Source organism: Podarcis liolepis, assembly GCF_965112155.1.
Source record: "Podarcis liolepis genome assembly, chromosome: Z".
NCBI lineage: Eukaryota > Metazoa > Chordata > Lepidosauria > Squamata > Lacertidae > Podarcis > Podarcis liolepis.
Window position 1 is genome coordinate 22,732,909 of NC_139570.1, and position 16,335 is coordinate 22,749,243.

General features: G+C 42.3%; 1 protein-coding gene across 1 annotated transcript; it reads right to left on the minus strand.

The window, feature by feature from the left end:
- Positions 1 to 1,277: 1,277 nt before the first annotated feature.
- Positions 1,278 to 15,997, minus strand: LOC310698052 (putative P2Y purinoceptor 10). Its single transcript, XM_083484796.1, has 2 exons — positions 15,851 to 15,997; positions 1,278 to 3,661 (listed from the first exon to the last, which is right to left on the minus strand). Exons 1-2 carry the CDS (start codon positions 15,853 to 15,855, stop codon positions 2,617 to 2,619), a joined length of 1,050 nt encoding a protein of 349 aa, XP_083340922.1. The 5' UTR covers positions 15,856 to 15,997; the 3' UTR covers positions 1,278 to 2,616.
- Between the last annotated feature and the right edge of the window lie 338 nt (positions 15,998 to 16,335).

The window sequence follows — 16,335 nt, forward strand, 5'->3', positions numbered from 1 at the left end:
CTACTACTACTCTTCTTCTTCTTCTTCTTCTTCTTCTTCTTCTTCTTCTTCTTCTTCTTCTTCTTCTTCTTCCAGTTGTGTAGAGTTTCAGCAAGTGAAGCCTCTGTGTCACTCCTGTTAAACGTCCAGGACACCCCGTCCTCTTTCGCCTCCCCAAATCAAATATTAAAAACCACAGGAAAATAAAAAGGCAATAAATAACAAATAACAAGGCGCTCAGCTGACAATAACCACCCCACCTCATATAAAAACAGCAAATCTGTCCATTAAAGGGGGATCAAGGCTCCTGAGGGGCCATAAAGGCCATTACACTATTACAAAGATTACTTCTTAAGAGGGAACAAGTTGCCTAGGAGAACTGTAGCTGAGGCAAAGCAAGTGTGGAGCTCATAAGAAACCAGGCTGAAAGCCCCCATGATAGAGTGGGATATATAAAGTATAATAAACACTAGTTTAGTGTTTATTATACTTTATATATCCCACTCTATCTTAGTTATAAAAAGCAGTGCTTCTGTGAAGGTACTTTATTTCTGTGGTTAAGGATATATAGGCTGCTGTGGGCACAGGGGCCAACTATAGGGGGCCCTAAGGGCCCAGGCACCTACAATTTTTTTGTGGGTGCTCAGCACCCACAGTGCGGGCTCTGATGTGACTGCCAGGCAAAAATGTTCCTTTTTAAACAGGCCTTTGGTTGATTTGATTGGCACCTTATGTCCATTTAAAATGTGGAGGTTTTTTGTGGGGGGAGGGGTGTTACTGGGTTGTTGTTTTTATTTTGATTATATATACAGTGGTACCTTAGGTTACAGACACTTCAGGTTACAGACACTTCAGGTTACAGACTCCGCTAACCCAGAGATAGTACCTCGGGTTAAGAACTTTGCTTCAGGATGAGAACAGAAATCATCGGTGGCAGCAGGAGGCCCCATTAGCTAAAGTGTTACCTCAGGTTAAGAACAGTTTCAGGTTAAGAATGGACCTCCAGAACAAATTAAGTTCTTAACCTGAGGTACCACTTTATTGTAGTTTTTATGTTTATCTTTTCTGTGTACAACCCTGAGACCTCCGGGTATAGGGCAGTATATAAATTCAACAAACAAACAAACAAACAAACAAAAACAAACATAATAGGGATGTGACATGGGCAGGGAATGAGGCAGAACTAGCAATCCATGTCCTTCCTCCCCATCATAGCAATCTTTGGGGTGTTGAGAGAATGGTGAAATAAGGCTTACGTTTTTGTTGAACAGTGGTGAAGAGAACACAGTGCTCTTGCCTTTTTTCCTTAAAACTGTTATTTTATTCATGTATGTACATGTTTGTGTACACAATTATGCAGATATAATCAACGAATCTACAAATAAAATGCATATGTTTCACAGGGAACATTCCCAATGGAAATCAGTAGGATTTGCTTCTGAGGAAAGGGGCATATCCTTGGCCAGCATACTTTTTTTTAACTAGGTGACTACCTTATTTATTCTCCAAATGTCATAGTATCATAAGATCATAGAATTGTAGAGTTGGAAGGGACCACAAGGGTCATCTAGTCCAACCCCCTGCAATGTAGGAATATTTTGCCCAATGTGGGGCTTGAACCCACAACCCTGAAATTAAGAGTCTCGTGCTCTATCAGCTGAGCTAGTCTCCCACACAGAACTGCAGAAGCTGCTGTATGGGGGTTAGCAGGCAATGGGCTGCAGCCTAGTGGTGGAGCCTCAGCTTTGCATCTAGAAAACCCCATAATAAATCCCTGAGCTCTCCAGGTAGGAATGAGAAAGAACTCTGCCTGTAATCCTGGAGAGCTGCTACCAGTCAGTGTTGATAATACTGAGCTAGTTTTCTATCTTGCTTTATCAGCGAAAGCATCAGAGCTGAGTAGCAGAACATATGTTCAGTCACTGGCATCTCCAGGTATGAGTTAGAATAAAGATTCCTGCTTGAGACACTGGGCTGGATGAACATGCAGTCTGAGTCACTACAAAGACAGCTCTGTCTTTAGACAGTTCTTGTGTTCTTTGGTTGACAAAAACCCTACTTGGCTGTTTTCCCTTATACAATTAACATTAAGGCAGAGTGCCCCCACCATCATAGCCCCACCCACACTTTTCACATACTGGGGACATGCCTGTAGAAATGACGCTGTCAAGTTTTGTAGGATCTTCTTCTCATTCACTCTCCCCCTTGGTGTCAACGGCGTGGAGTGAGTTTCCAGTTCCCATGGCTACATGGAGGGGGTGGGATGGGGAGGGGAGGGAAACGAACGGAGTATACATGCACATTCAACTGCATAAGGACATCTGCGTCACCCAGGAGATTGCAGCCACAGAGATGAAAAAAGAAGAGTCATTCTGTTGTATAGAGAGGTCACTTTCTGGTTCACATGGAGAAGTCATTTTCAGTGGACCCCAGAGACAGCAGCGCTCACCTGTATTGAGGCCACACCGGGTGTTGAAATTGTGCACTCCTGAGAATTTTGAGCCCAAGGCGGTCCTCTCCATGCTATGCGTGGAATCCTGACTGCACAAGATGATACGAAGCGAGATGGACGAGTCATGTGGCTCTGTATACAGCTTCTGACTATGACTCCTTGAATGATTAGAAGTCCAACTTATTTTATTCCTTAACAGAAGAAGCACTTTCTCTGCTCATCAGACGACTCCTGATGGCCAAGCTGCTGTGTCTTGACACCTGACCCTTGAATTCTGATGTTGTGAAGAAATAGAGGATTGGATCTAAGCAACAGTTAAGACTTGCAAGGCTTAAGCAGAAAGGGTGCAGATGCAGGATAAACCAGCGTGCGCCGCAGTCTCTGATAACGTCCTCTTTCACCATCATAAAGAAGAAAAACACAATGTGATATGGCGTGAAACACACGAAGAAGACAATGGCACACGTAGCAACCATCCGTAGTGCCTTCTGCTTCTCGGTAGTGTTTTGCAGAGGGATATGGCATTCTTGGAGGGAGGCTTTTGTCTTCCAAGTGCAGTAGACAATGGTGATGAGAGGGGTCAAAAACCCAACAATTTCAGCCACTAGCATCAACAGAACTGAGCTGACATGGCTGCCTATTTTCTTGACGCCAAGGTCGGTAAAGCAAGTATCATTGCTGTTTGAACTTCTCATCAATGGAAATGGCAAGCAAGCAGCTCCAACAAAGATCCACACAGCAACACATATGGCCACGTCGTACCTCCGTTTCCACCCTTTGGCCCTGAATGGATGGAGAAGGAAGAGGTACCTTTGAACGCTGATGCACGTAAGGAAGCAAATGCTGGCATACATGTTAAGATACTTCAGATAGAAGCAGAGCTGGCAGAGGAAGGTTCCAAAGGGCCACTTGTAGTTGATGTAATAATATATCCGCAGAGGCAAGGAAAGGACTTGAATGAGGTCAGCAGTGGCCAAATTAACCATGAAGATGATGTTTTTGTTTTGCTTGCTAATGAAGCGGCATAAAATCCACAGGGCCATGCTGTTGGTCAGGAGGCCTGGGATGAAGACGATGGTGTACGTCGCTGCATAAAGAGAATGCTGGAACTCTTTTATGGGTTCTGTGCAATTGTCTGTTGCACTAATGCTCTGCAGCAGCAGCAGCACAGCTGCACTCCCATTAGAGGCAAAGTGAGATGAAAGGGGCACTTCTTCGGATATATTTACCCTGGTTTTTTTAAAAAAAAAACAGAAGCAAAAACAAGTAGTGTAAGGTTTCCTGTTTTCATTATTGTGAAAAGACACAGTATTGTCTTTGAGTTGATTTACAATGCTTTAAAAAGCATTGGACTAATACTTAGCCATACTGACCAGGGAAAGTTTGACCACAGTAGATCATACGTTGGTTTATTCAAGATTGAATTACTGCAATGAACTTTATGTGGGGATTCCCTTGTACTTGATTCAGAAGCTGCAGTTAGTGCAGAATTATGCAGCAAAATGACTGGCAGTACATGTGCCCCCTCCCCTGCAGATTCACACAGAAAGGACCAATGAAACTCTGTTTTAGGCGGGGGGTAACCTGAGACTATACTAGTAAAATGGGAGGGGCGTCCCTAGATATTGCTGCAATTTTACTCACCTCTATGTATTGCTGCAAATCTTATTTGCACTGTAAACAAAAACAACCGATTCCTGGTCTGTTTCCACCCACGGAAATAACTCTTGCACATAACCAATTCTCAGCTATTGTCTCCTGCAATTGCTCAACTCATTCCCTCTTAGCCTCTTTCATCACTTAAATAAAATCCTCACCTAGTTGTGTGCTCATATGTTTTCATTAAGTCACTCAGAAATTCAGTAAAAAACATGCAACAACAACTGATTTCCAGCTTCAATTTTACATGAAGATGTCTCTGGAGAAAATAAAGCTTAATGCAGTTTACAAAAGGACTCTGGGTTTTCTCCATCCTTGGAGAATTAAATCAGTGCTTCTAATATAATTAGGGTTGGCCCAGAAGATCAATAGCATATGTAGGTTGCTGGCAAAGTAGTTGTGTCACTAGCTGACACAGTATTGGCCCTACCATTTAGGCAGAGTGAAGAAGCTGCCTCGGGCGGCAGGCGCAGGTGGCAGGTGTAGGGGTGGGGATGGAGCTGTGTGTGCCTTGTGGCAGGCACAGCACCCCCAAAGTTAGCCTCATGTCCTCAGGAGTGGTAGAGGGTGCTGTCTCAGTGCCAGTGCTGAAGGAAGATTCACTTGCCAGTCTGGTCAGCTTCAGTACATGGAATTGTGTACATCAGGCAGCCTAATGTCTTGGGCTGACCCTGCTGACCCTTGTTTCTCTCTCGGCATTCAGCCTGTTCACATATGAAATGAAGTGAGGTAGGAGGGGCTTCCTTTAGCACAGATGTATTCAGCCTGCAGGCCATATCCTTACCTTCACTAGCCTGCACAGGCCAAATTCAGCAGATGGGCAGGTTTGCCCTCCTGTCTATCACCTGATGTCACAATAGCATCAGCTGCCTGCACGTAGGCAAACAGCTGCTTATTAGGGCTCGGAAACAAGTCACATATGACAACCTTAATGGTCAACTGCTTGCTGCTTGCAAAGAGCATTGCACAGAGCTTTTGCAACCACCAACAACCACCCGGTCGTTATTAGGAATTGCAAAGTGCTGTGTGTAGGGCGTTGCATAGAACTATGCAGGTGCTGATGTTTGGCTGATTGCAAAACATCTGCAGCCCAACCACATCTTCACTTGTTTCATATCTGATTCCATTTATGATGTCAGATATAGGGAAGTTTGGTGTGGCTTTTCAAAAATGACCAGGCAGGCCAAACAAGGAGCCCTAGAGGGGCTAATTAAGGCTGCAGGTTCCCTACTGTTGTTTTAACTGAAAAGGAGAAGATGGAAGAAGTACATTGATCCCCATGCCCACTAACAACTTACCTCCACACAGTTCATTGTACTAGGACCTAGAATTTAGGTACTTTCCCCCCAGTCCTCATTCAATTACTAAGGTTGAGAAGGGAGAGGAGTGCTTGGAGCAGCGCCCTATAGTAGGATGTGTTGAGGGGCAGAGGAGGATTTCCCACTTCCTACCTATGCATTCCTTTTTCTATGATCCATACCCCTTCCTTCCATGTTAAATATCAGAAGGATGGGCATGTCAGTGATGACTTTAGCACAGGTGTTGCTGGATACCGCAAATTCCATCATCTCTGACCATTCGTCATGCTTGTCTAAGCGGATGGGAGTTGAAGTCCAACAATATCTGGAGGAGCACAGGGTGGTTGCTCCTGCCTTATCACATGCCTTCAGATAAGTATGCATGTTTAAACTGAGTGCCCACAGAGTGGAGAAAATGTATAGGTTTAGGAACATTAACAAGTGGCCACAGCATCTGTTTTTCTCTGCGCCTCTCTCTGCTAAGAAAACCATAAGCTGTTCCATGGTTGTTGGATTTATTAGGCAGCCTTCCTGTAAATTGTCAAACAGACTCTCTGCACTGTGGACCAACATTGTTTGTACAGGTTGTTTTTTAAGAGCTTCCTCAGTCTGTGGCTTCCTTTCTCCAGTAAGTGGGCGTAGGTCTTAAAACAGTAAACACAGCACTTGTAACTAGTAGCTTTTTCTGTACAGTGGCAGAAATAAGTCATATCTGGACCATGTGCCTTGAAGATTAGGGTCTCCTGCCTGTCTTTCCGCTTTGGGTTTTCCACAAGAATTAGGCTTTAACCGGATTCCAACAATGACAGCACAGTCCTGTCAAAGTGTTCTTAGAAATAATACTTTTTAGCTCAGTTGAATTTACTCTCTAGTAGTAGCTAAAACACATTTATGAAACCTAATTTCTGGTGAGGTGTGTGTGTGTGCGAGAGAGAGAGAGAGAGAGAGAGAGATTTTGGTGCACATGTGGTTGCAGTGTGCATACTGTTGTGGTGTCTGCATGGTACCCACAATATTTCCTCCAGGTGGCAAAAATGCCAATAGGCCAGAAAAGGTTGGCAAAGCAAAATGTAAGTCAGTTTGTGTGGAGGTGTTGTTGTTTTGTTCTTGTGTGTGGGTATTTCTTTTTTTTAAATTCACTTCCTTTCCATTGACCCCAGTTTATTGAAAATAAAAACTGCAGATCTTATGCATGCTTACTTGGAAGTAATTTCATTGAAATCTGGGGACTTTACTTCAACGGAGGCACAGTAGAGAATTTCTATTCAGTTTGCATATTAAATATGAATTTATCAAATTATCATGTTATGAAACAGCATGAGAACTGAAACACAACCATCCTTTGAAAATTACACTTATACACACTTTGCAATGCAGTTCTCTAACCAACAAAAGTTATTGTTTTTTTAAATGCTTATATCAAGAGAAAGTGTGCATCCAATTGCATATATCAGTGAACATAATATACAAAAACGTATTGTGTAAGGGAACACTGCTTGCAAAAATATGTTCATTAGTCAAAGCTGCAGACAAATATGAATTTATTAGGGAAAAAATCACACTAAATTGCTGCTGAATTTTCATGAGATTTTAAATGAAAATTCACAAACTGATACAGAAATATGGAGAACGGCATTTAAGAAAACAAGAAACTGAAAGAACAGAAATAATAATAACCCGCCCATCTGGCTGGGTTTCCCCAGCCGCTCTGGGCAGCTCCCAATAGAATATTAAAAACACAATAAAACTTCAAACATTAAAAACTTCCCTAAACAGGGCTGCCTTCAGATGTCTTCTAAAAGTCAGATAGTTTATTTCCTTGACATCTGATTTGAGGGCATTCCACAGGGCGGGCGCCACCACCTAGAAGGCCCTCTACCTAGTTTGGCAGATCCTTCCTTCTCTCATTCAGAGTAAATATGGATGGGCTTGTGCTACTGTTGGCTAGAATGTGGGGCCAGCTGAGACAGCAATGGCTCAAGCGTTAATGAAATAATCCTCAAAAGTGTATTTCTAACATAACCCATAGCTATTAATCTGGTTTAATTGTTCAAATTCCGCCTGGCTGGAAGTGGAGAAATAATGTAATTCAGATTTTAGAAGGCAAAGCTCCTTACTCTTCCTGGAGATCTCATGTGTAGTTTTTAGGGAAGGGGCCCTTCTGATGGTGGACTCCCATCAGCCTCAGCTTCCAATCTTAAATCCTACTCTTCGCATTTATGCAGCCATTTGGAATTTAAAAATAATCATCAAAACTTTTGTGCATATTTCTCCTAATATCCATATTTGTTCATGCTGTTTTGACTAATGTAAACTTTTTGAAAGTTATATAATGCAGTTTTGTTTGTTACTTTCATGAATATATTTTATGCACACTGTCACCTAAAACGCATTTTTGTAAATATTGTTTGGTTGGAGAATTGCATTGCAAACCTAGGAGAAGTGTGAATTTTGAATGATGTCTGTATTTTAGTTCTGATAATGTTTCAAAGAGTGCAGATTCAGATGATTCACCTTGAAATGCGAGCTGAATCAAATCTCTTCTCCGTACCTAGTGAAGGCTGTTTTAAGCAGCTGCGCATAATGTAGTCGTTCATTTAGGTCGTTACTCACTCTTTCCCAAGGTTTGGCATGGACTGCAACTTCTCCCTCCACTCTCCTTCCCAAAACCACACCCTTTAAGAAGTTTTATAAGCCAAGAAGTCAACTCCCTACTTTCACCAACTTTTATAATTGAAATTTGGACTGTGGTGGAGCCAGCCGAGGGAGGGGAGAGGGAATAATAAGGGATGGATATGAGATGCATTGGACAATAAATCTATGCCAAAAAGCATGGAGAGGTGCCCTCAATCATTTTCACATTGAGAACAGTTTCTGGTTAAGTTCAATTCTCCACATTTCCGCATCAGCTTGCAAAGAAAAACACCCAAAACTTCCTCATGAAAATTCACCAGCATTTTATCTGGTGCAAATTTATCCTAATATAAACATTTTTGGGTCTGGACATAACCAGAAACTATTCTCAATGTGAAAATTGATCAACAAACTGCAGGACCCAGACCTCTTAGATTTGGAGGGTTATGATAATCGATGGGGATGGCACGCATACTTAGCGTAAGGGAAAGCAAAAGTTCATAGGAATTTTTCAAACCATGTTATTAGGAAACCGGTTTGGGAGAAGTATAAAAACCTGCTTGAACCCATGGTTCCCTGGTGGAATGCGCCAAAGGCGGTCAAGAGAAAAAATACCCAGGGACCCTGGCCAACATATAAAGCACTCCTAAAGGAGGATAATAACCAATTGAAATTAAAAAGCTTTGGGGAAATAAGAGAGTGCCTTTTTGACTGGTTTCAATATCACCAATTATTTGAGACATTCAAAATTGACAAACAAAGGGGTTTTTCCACTGAGACCTCTAGATTTGAATTGGATTTGGTGAACTCCAGAATTAAAACACTTTCTAAAGTATACCAACTCCTCCTTGACTGGGAAGTCAAGGAGGAGGAGGTTACAGCGGCTATGATTATGTGGTCACAGTATTTTGGGTACTTAGTAACAATGAAGCAGTGGGAAAACCTCTGGAAAACAAACTGGAATTTTACAGCCTGTTACTCTCTGAGAGAGAATTTTCTTAAAATGCAGCATTGGTGGTATTTAACCCCCTGGAAATTGTCCAAGGTGTTCAAAAATGTCCCAAATAACTGCTGGAGGTGTAAAGAAATTTTTGGAATAGAGGTACTCTATTCCATATGTGGTGGCAGTGTAAAGAAATCAATGTGTTTTGGGAGGACATCCACACAGAATTGGAAAAATGTTAAAGATATCTCTAAATAGGAAACCAGAAGCTTTCCTTTTGGGAATCACAGATTTGGATATTCCTAAAAAGGCTGAAGAGATCTTCTTATATGCTACGGTAACATCAAGAGTTCTCAATGCAGCAAACTGGAAAAGTGAATACGCAGAATTAGATAGCATGTCAGAAAAAATAAACCAAAACAGGTATTTATCGCAAAATGGGAAGTTTTAAAAATATATTTGAAAAATAATAATTGTAGTCTAAGGTCATTCACACCGTTCAAATAATTTCACTAGCAGTATTAAAGGTAAAGGTAAAGGGACCCCTGACCGTTAGGTCCAGTTGCAGATGACTCTGGGGTTGTGGTGCTCATCTCGCTTTATTGGCCAAGGGAGCCGGCGTACAGCTTCCAGGTCATGTGGCCAAGATGACTAAGCCACTTCTGGCGAACGAGAGCAGCGCACAGAAACGCCTTTTACCTTCCCGCAGGAGCGGTACCTATTTATCTACTTGCACTGCATGCTTTTGAACTGCTAGGTTGGCAGGAGCAGGGACCGATTCGAACTGCCTACCTTCTGATCGGCAAATCCTAGGCTCTGTGGTTTAACCTATGAATGGATCAAAGGATATTAAATTTGAACAAAACTAGTTATGCAATGGCAGTGAAAAAGACCACTTTTATGTTTTGAAGGTTATTAGTTGATGTATTAATTCTCTTATTTTTGCTTTGGCGGTGATGGAAATTTATTTATTTTTTCTGTATGGTGTATTAATGTGAATGGTATGTGAATGGTATCAATAAAATCTAATAAAAACAAACAAACAAACAAACATTTTTATAGGCACTTTTGCCAGATAGACAAGCACCTCTTTACCCTGACTTTTGACATAAGGTGTATATTTTCAGGACCAAACCTTGTTTTTGTAATTGTAAGTTGTTTTAAACTGTTTTAATACTGCATTTTAATGTTGCAACCCACACTGGGATCTTAGGATAAAGAGTGGCTGATAAACAAACAAACAAACAAACAAACAAACAATTTATCCTAATACAATGCATTTCTGTATGCCCTTTTCACTATTTTTTATGCACACTCTCTCCCCACCACCATGCATGTATTTTTGGACATGCTATGCGTTTGGAGAACTGCATTGCAATATTTGGAGAAGAATGAATTTTGAAGGACCCCTGTGTTTCAGTTTACATATTGTTTCGGAATGTGTGAATTAGGTAAGCTTGCCTTTAAATGTAAACAAAATCAAATTTCTTCACCATCCTTTCTAAGAAGTTCCATAAAATAAAATAAAACTGACAAGTAGTACTGCAACATGCCCACTCCATTAAGAACATTGCACCCATTCAGTGATGCAGCCAAGTCATTTTAGAGGATGGACTTTTCCAGGCGGCACTTCTCTTGAGATGGTTGTGTGTATTGCTTCACTTACGTCAAAATGAGGTAAGCCAGCCCTGTGGCATTTGGGGACCCTCTTGCTCGTTCAGTAGAGCGGGGTTCTGGACATCTGCCCCACACCATCAAATCCTGCTCTGATAGCACCACTGAGTTAGTGTGGCCTTTTAAGATAATTTCACACTTGTTTCTGTGCCTGTGCCTTTTTCTGCTTTCTCTCTATCTCTTCTGTGAACTTCAGCTTTTTGTTACACTTCAAGTTTTTTGTCACAAGGCTTATGCAGGGGAGGAAATTGAGTGTGGCTCCACTCCAGTCTGGTCCCTGCCACCTTCACATTAGCATTTCTGTCTGATGCAGGATAAGCCTAAGCACATTTACCTTTTGAAAAAGTGAACCTCAGACCTGGGGCCAAACGCAGCCCTCCAGGCCTCTTTGTCCAGCTCTCGAGGCTCTTTCTAGACCCACATGCTTCCCCCCACACCCTTCCCAGGTTACATCTCATGCCATCCCTACCCACATCCTTTTCAAAGTTTTTCTTAGCACCAGAAACTCCAGCAGGTGCAGAATGCCGCAGCGAGACTCCTTATGGGGTCTTCGCTGCGGGATCACATTCATCTGGTGCTATACCAGCTGCACTGGCTCCCGGTGGAGTACAGGATCATGTTTAAGGTGCTGGTTTTAACCTCCAAAGCCCTATACGGCCTAGGACCCTCGTATCTACGGGACCGCCTCTCCTGGTATGCCCCACAGAGGAACTTGCGGTCTTCAAATAATAACATTTTGAAGGTCCCAGGCCACAGAGAGGTTAGGCTGGCCTCAACTAGAGCCAGGGCTTTTTCGGCTGCGGCTCCAACCTGGTGGAACGCTCTGTCACAAGAGACAAGGGCCCTGCAGGACTTGACATCTTTCTGCAGGGCCTGCAAGACAGAGCTGTTCCACCAGGCCTTTGGTCAGGGCGCAGCCTGACTCCCTCCTTTGGCAATCTTTACAATACTTTAGTTTATGGTTGCCATCAATTTTGATTTTAATTAATTCTTATGATGTTTTTATAATGTTGCACTATTTTAGTGTTGTTAGCCGCCCTGAGCCCGGCTTCGGCTGGGGAGGGCGGGATATAAATAAAATTTATTATTATTATTATTATTATTATTATTATTATTATTATTATTCCTTGAACTAGGATAATGCCTCTGGATGGAGGATGGAGAGATGGCTCTGTGTGTCGCTACAAAGGGTCACCCTTGTTATCCCACCCACTTTTGTTTCTGGCCCCACTCACTGTTGCCCCTGCAGGGGCCCACTACTGGCATGTTGCCCCCAGAAAGTTCCCCACAGGGAATGTGGCCTTAGGGCTGAAAAAAGTTCCTGTCTCTAGCATTAAAGCTTCCCCAAATCCTGGAAGCCTGATCAAATATGCTACAATGCAAATAACAAGGGCACAGATGTGGTGCCATGCACCTTGGGGCAAGGGCAAAAGCATGGCCCTGTTACCCCTTTCTGCTTGATTTCCTTCTTTGCACAAGAAGTACATTTAGCTATGGGGTGTATAGGGTGTTAGAGGAGGTGTAACATCTCTGGTGGGCAACACATCATGTTCCTCCTGGGATAGTTTGTCCACCTTTGGTCCCCACCCTGCACTCTGCTCTCACCTGTGGCTCCTAGAAGCTGTCAGCATGCAACAGCAGCCGCACCCTGGGAATGGCTTCTACGGGCTGGCTAAATCAGGTGAGGGTAGCTGGTGCATCTCAAACTCTTGGTAAATTGGGGACTTCCCTGCACGTGAAGACAGACTCTGGCAGACTGAGCAGACAAGACCAATAGTGGGTCCAATGGTCAAGAAGGCAGTTTCTGAACATGTGGTAGCAGGAAGTGAGGGGGGAATGGGGCTCATCAGCCTAGGAAGGTAGCCTATCCAGGAGAAGAAAACTCTGGTCCTAAATCTCTGCTGCCTGGCAGGATATCTTTAGGAGAAGTAAAGGCTAAGGAGTAAACCCTACACAAATCTGGAGTGGAGTCCCCAAGGCAGTGGGATGGGGACTTGCTTGTCTTCTTCCACCAACTCCTGCAGCCAAGCTGGCGCCAAATGTATTGCTCTGCTTTTCTGTGGACCACAAAATCAAGGCTGAGAGGGGTTTTTTTGTTGTCTGGTCAGTCCAAAACCTCCATACACACGACCAGGGCTTGCACCCCAAAGAGGTCACTTTCGTGCTGCTAATGTAATGGTTTGAGTTCACCCCCAGAGGCACACTCCATTGTCTCTTGAGATAGATGGATGCCAAAAACAACATTTAGCCAGCAATCCTATACACCCTTACCTAGGAGTAAGTCCCACTGAAGTCAGCAGGATGTTCTTCTGTGGGCAATAGGATTCCTATGCACATATCTGGGAATAAGCCTCACTGAAAATTGTGGGACCCAAATCTGAGTAAACATGCATAAGAGTGCATTGCAAACCAAAAAAATCTAACCTTAAAGTCCTCTTAGCAGTTACCCATAGATGGTAGATTTGACCGTTATTTGATCAATACCAGCTGCAAAATGTGAGATAGCTGATAAAAGTGAAGACAAAACAGAATCATTTGCTAATATTTCCCACCCACAAAAACCTTCAACCTAGCCATGAATATCACAGCATGAACGATGCTGTTCTAAGCTGTTTCTGAAAGATTCTTAGCATTGTAAATTGGCATATCTCCAGTGCAAGGAAAGCCCCCTGTTGTAAGCCAACCATACTCAATCAGCTGTGGGAAATCCATGAAAAGGATGTGGGAGATCTATGGCTGGATCTAACATTCTTTTTAGGACTAAAAAGAGCCGTGTGGGAGAGTGGAGAGAGGCAATTTGGATTAGGAATGTGAAGCTACTCTAGGTGATGAAAACTGACTTTTCCATCCTATTTTCCTGATTCAACTCAACACACACACACACACACACACACACACATACACACACACACACACAGAGAGAGAGAGAGAGAGAGAGATTGCTCCCTGGAGTTTCAGACTCTGTCCTTTCCCAGCCCTATTTGCAGTTGCTAGGGATTGAACCTAGTGCCTTCTGCATGCAGGACAGATGCTTTACGATTGAGCCACAACCCTTCCCCATATTCTTTAAGGCAGGCCAGCAAAAGTGTATGAGTGTAACCACCAGAAACAAGAATAACTGTTTAAATTTTCAACTGAGGGTGGTGGGATAAAAATAAATAAATAGGCCAGTCTCAGTTTGGGAGTCCAAGGGATCTATGTTCAGCCAGCCAGATAGCACACATGGTAACTGACCAGATAGGCATCAACAATTATTTCCCATTGTTAAAAAAAGAAGTTTTCTGGGGCAAAATAATGCAGATCTTGAAGATTCATAATCTAAAGCAGAAATGGGTAGCCTGTGCTCCCTCTAGGTCAGGCATGCCCAAACGTGGTCCTCCAGATGTTTCGGAATGACAATTTTTTGTGTGTGTATATAATTTTTATTAGCTTTTTTAACATACCATTCTCAACACTAATTAAACATACTTTTATATATTATTCAAATTTTTTACTTCCATCAATCCTGTCTGAATTCCCACCATCCCTGACCACTGGTCCTGTTAGCTAGGGATGATGGGAGTTGTAGTCTCAAAACATCTGGAGGGCCAAGTTTGGGGGTGCCTGCTCTAGGTGTTGCCACATCACCTAACCCTCTCTGACCATTGGGCCCTGCAGGCTGGGTCTGAAGGAGTCCAACAACATCTGGAGGGCCACAGGTTCCCAATCCGTGATCTGAAGTTTAAACTGGATGGAGGGACAAGTCTGGATTCTCTTTTGCTCTGTTACATTGTCGTAGGAGGGTTTTCCAAACACAGAGTGACATCTTTGATTTGTTAAGACCTAAGAGAACCTTATACTGTCACCAGCATGGTCATTTCTCAGTCTGTCACCTATGTTAAAGTTGCATTCAATTCAAGATTATCCAGCTAATCAATTAACAGTAGGAATGGAGGAGAAATTCAGTTCAGTACATATTTGAAGCCAAATATATCAGCTTTGCGCTTTCCAAAACAATACGTGAACTGAAGCACAGCTATCCATCAAAATTTGCAATTACTCACATTTTGTGATGCAATTCGCCAAGCAATCAATGCTTACAAAAAATGCATATTTTATGGGGAAATGTGCATAAACATATTAGTATATTAGTAAGACTAGCATACAAAATTCATTGCATTAGGAGAAATTGCTTGCAAAAATGTGGACATTAGTCAAAACTGCAAAGGAAAATGTTTTTATTAGAAGACATTTGCCCTAAAATGCTGGTGAAGTTTCATGACGGTTTTTTTTTTAAAAAAAAATGCAAAATGTGGAGATCTGAATTTCAGATTGGAAACATTATATATGCATAGAACCAAAATTGGGAGATCTTCCCATCCCTAATCAACAGCTTTAAGTGTTTTCAGGGGGGGAATTATATTAGCCATTTCATGCTGTTTACTGTTTTGCAGGCATACAGACTAGTTGCCCAAAGGGCGATAGAACAATAGAGTTCGAAGTCACCTCAAATATAAGATAATCTACCCCTGCCCCAGGGTAAAGGAAACCCACAGCTACAGCATCCCTGACAGGTACATATCTAGTCTCTGCTGAAAAACCTTCTGTGAACGTTAATCACCTTCTGGAGAAATTTTAACCCTGCCGATGAGACATGTTTAGTGAAAACTAGAGACTGGAGAGAAATTTTATTCTGTTACATTTAAAGATGAATCTACTAATTTGCACTTTCTGAAACAATCTGAGAACCAAAACATATCCACCCTTCAAAATTCAAATTTTGTAATGCCGTTCTCCAGACAAGCTGCGAATATAAAATTTATATGCCAGGGTAAATTGTTCACAGAAATGCATACATTAGTGAAAATAACATACCAAAAATGCATTACATCAGGGGGAACTTGCTCTGCCAAAATGTGCACATTGGGTAAAATTGCAGACAAGAAAAAAGTGAATTTTAGAAATTTGCAATAAAATGAATTTTCAAAAAATCACATACTTCAGTGTGGACAATTGAACTTCAGATCAGAAAAATGAGGAACTTAGAGAAACCAAAATCGAAAGATTTTCCCACCCTGTAATTTGAAATCATTGGTTTGGATCTTATCTTCTGGAGTCTGGCTTCAAAAATATCCTTTTAGCAATCTTTTTGCTGGGCAGAAGCAGTTCTCCTGAAACTCACAGCGGGTGGTGTGGTGAGAACTTTCCTACAGCATGATTCCAAAGCCTTACCTCATTGGAACGTCCCAGTATTAGCAAAGGTAAGCCCTCTGGGAAACTCAGCGTTCTGGCAGCAGTGTTGCACCTTGTTGCTTTCATGTGTGATTAAAACGGAGAAAGGAAGACAGTAGATAGAACTTGCTACAGCCAGGTTAATGCAACAGGAAGTAAAAGGCTGTGCTTCTTCTACCACGGAAGTCTTATTTACATGCAAGAACATCAGTCTGAATCATAGTGTTGCTATGCTGGTTTTCTGTAACCAAACAAAGACTGGGACAGATTCTCACAGCCACAGACCCACCCACCCACATTTATTCTTTGCGACCAATGATTAGGGATGGATGAATTTATCAATCTTGGTTTCTCTCAGTTTCCCAATCTTAAATCCAGTTCTTCACATTTATGCATCAGCTTATTTTTTTCCAAACAACCCATTGCACCCTTGGTTGCTCCACTCACCACCTGCCATTCCTCCCCATTAACCCCCAGAGTTTCTC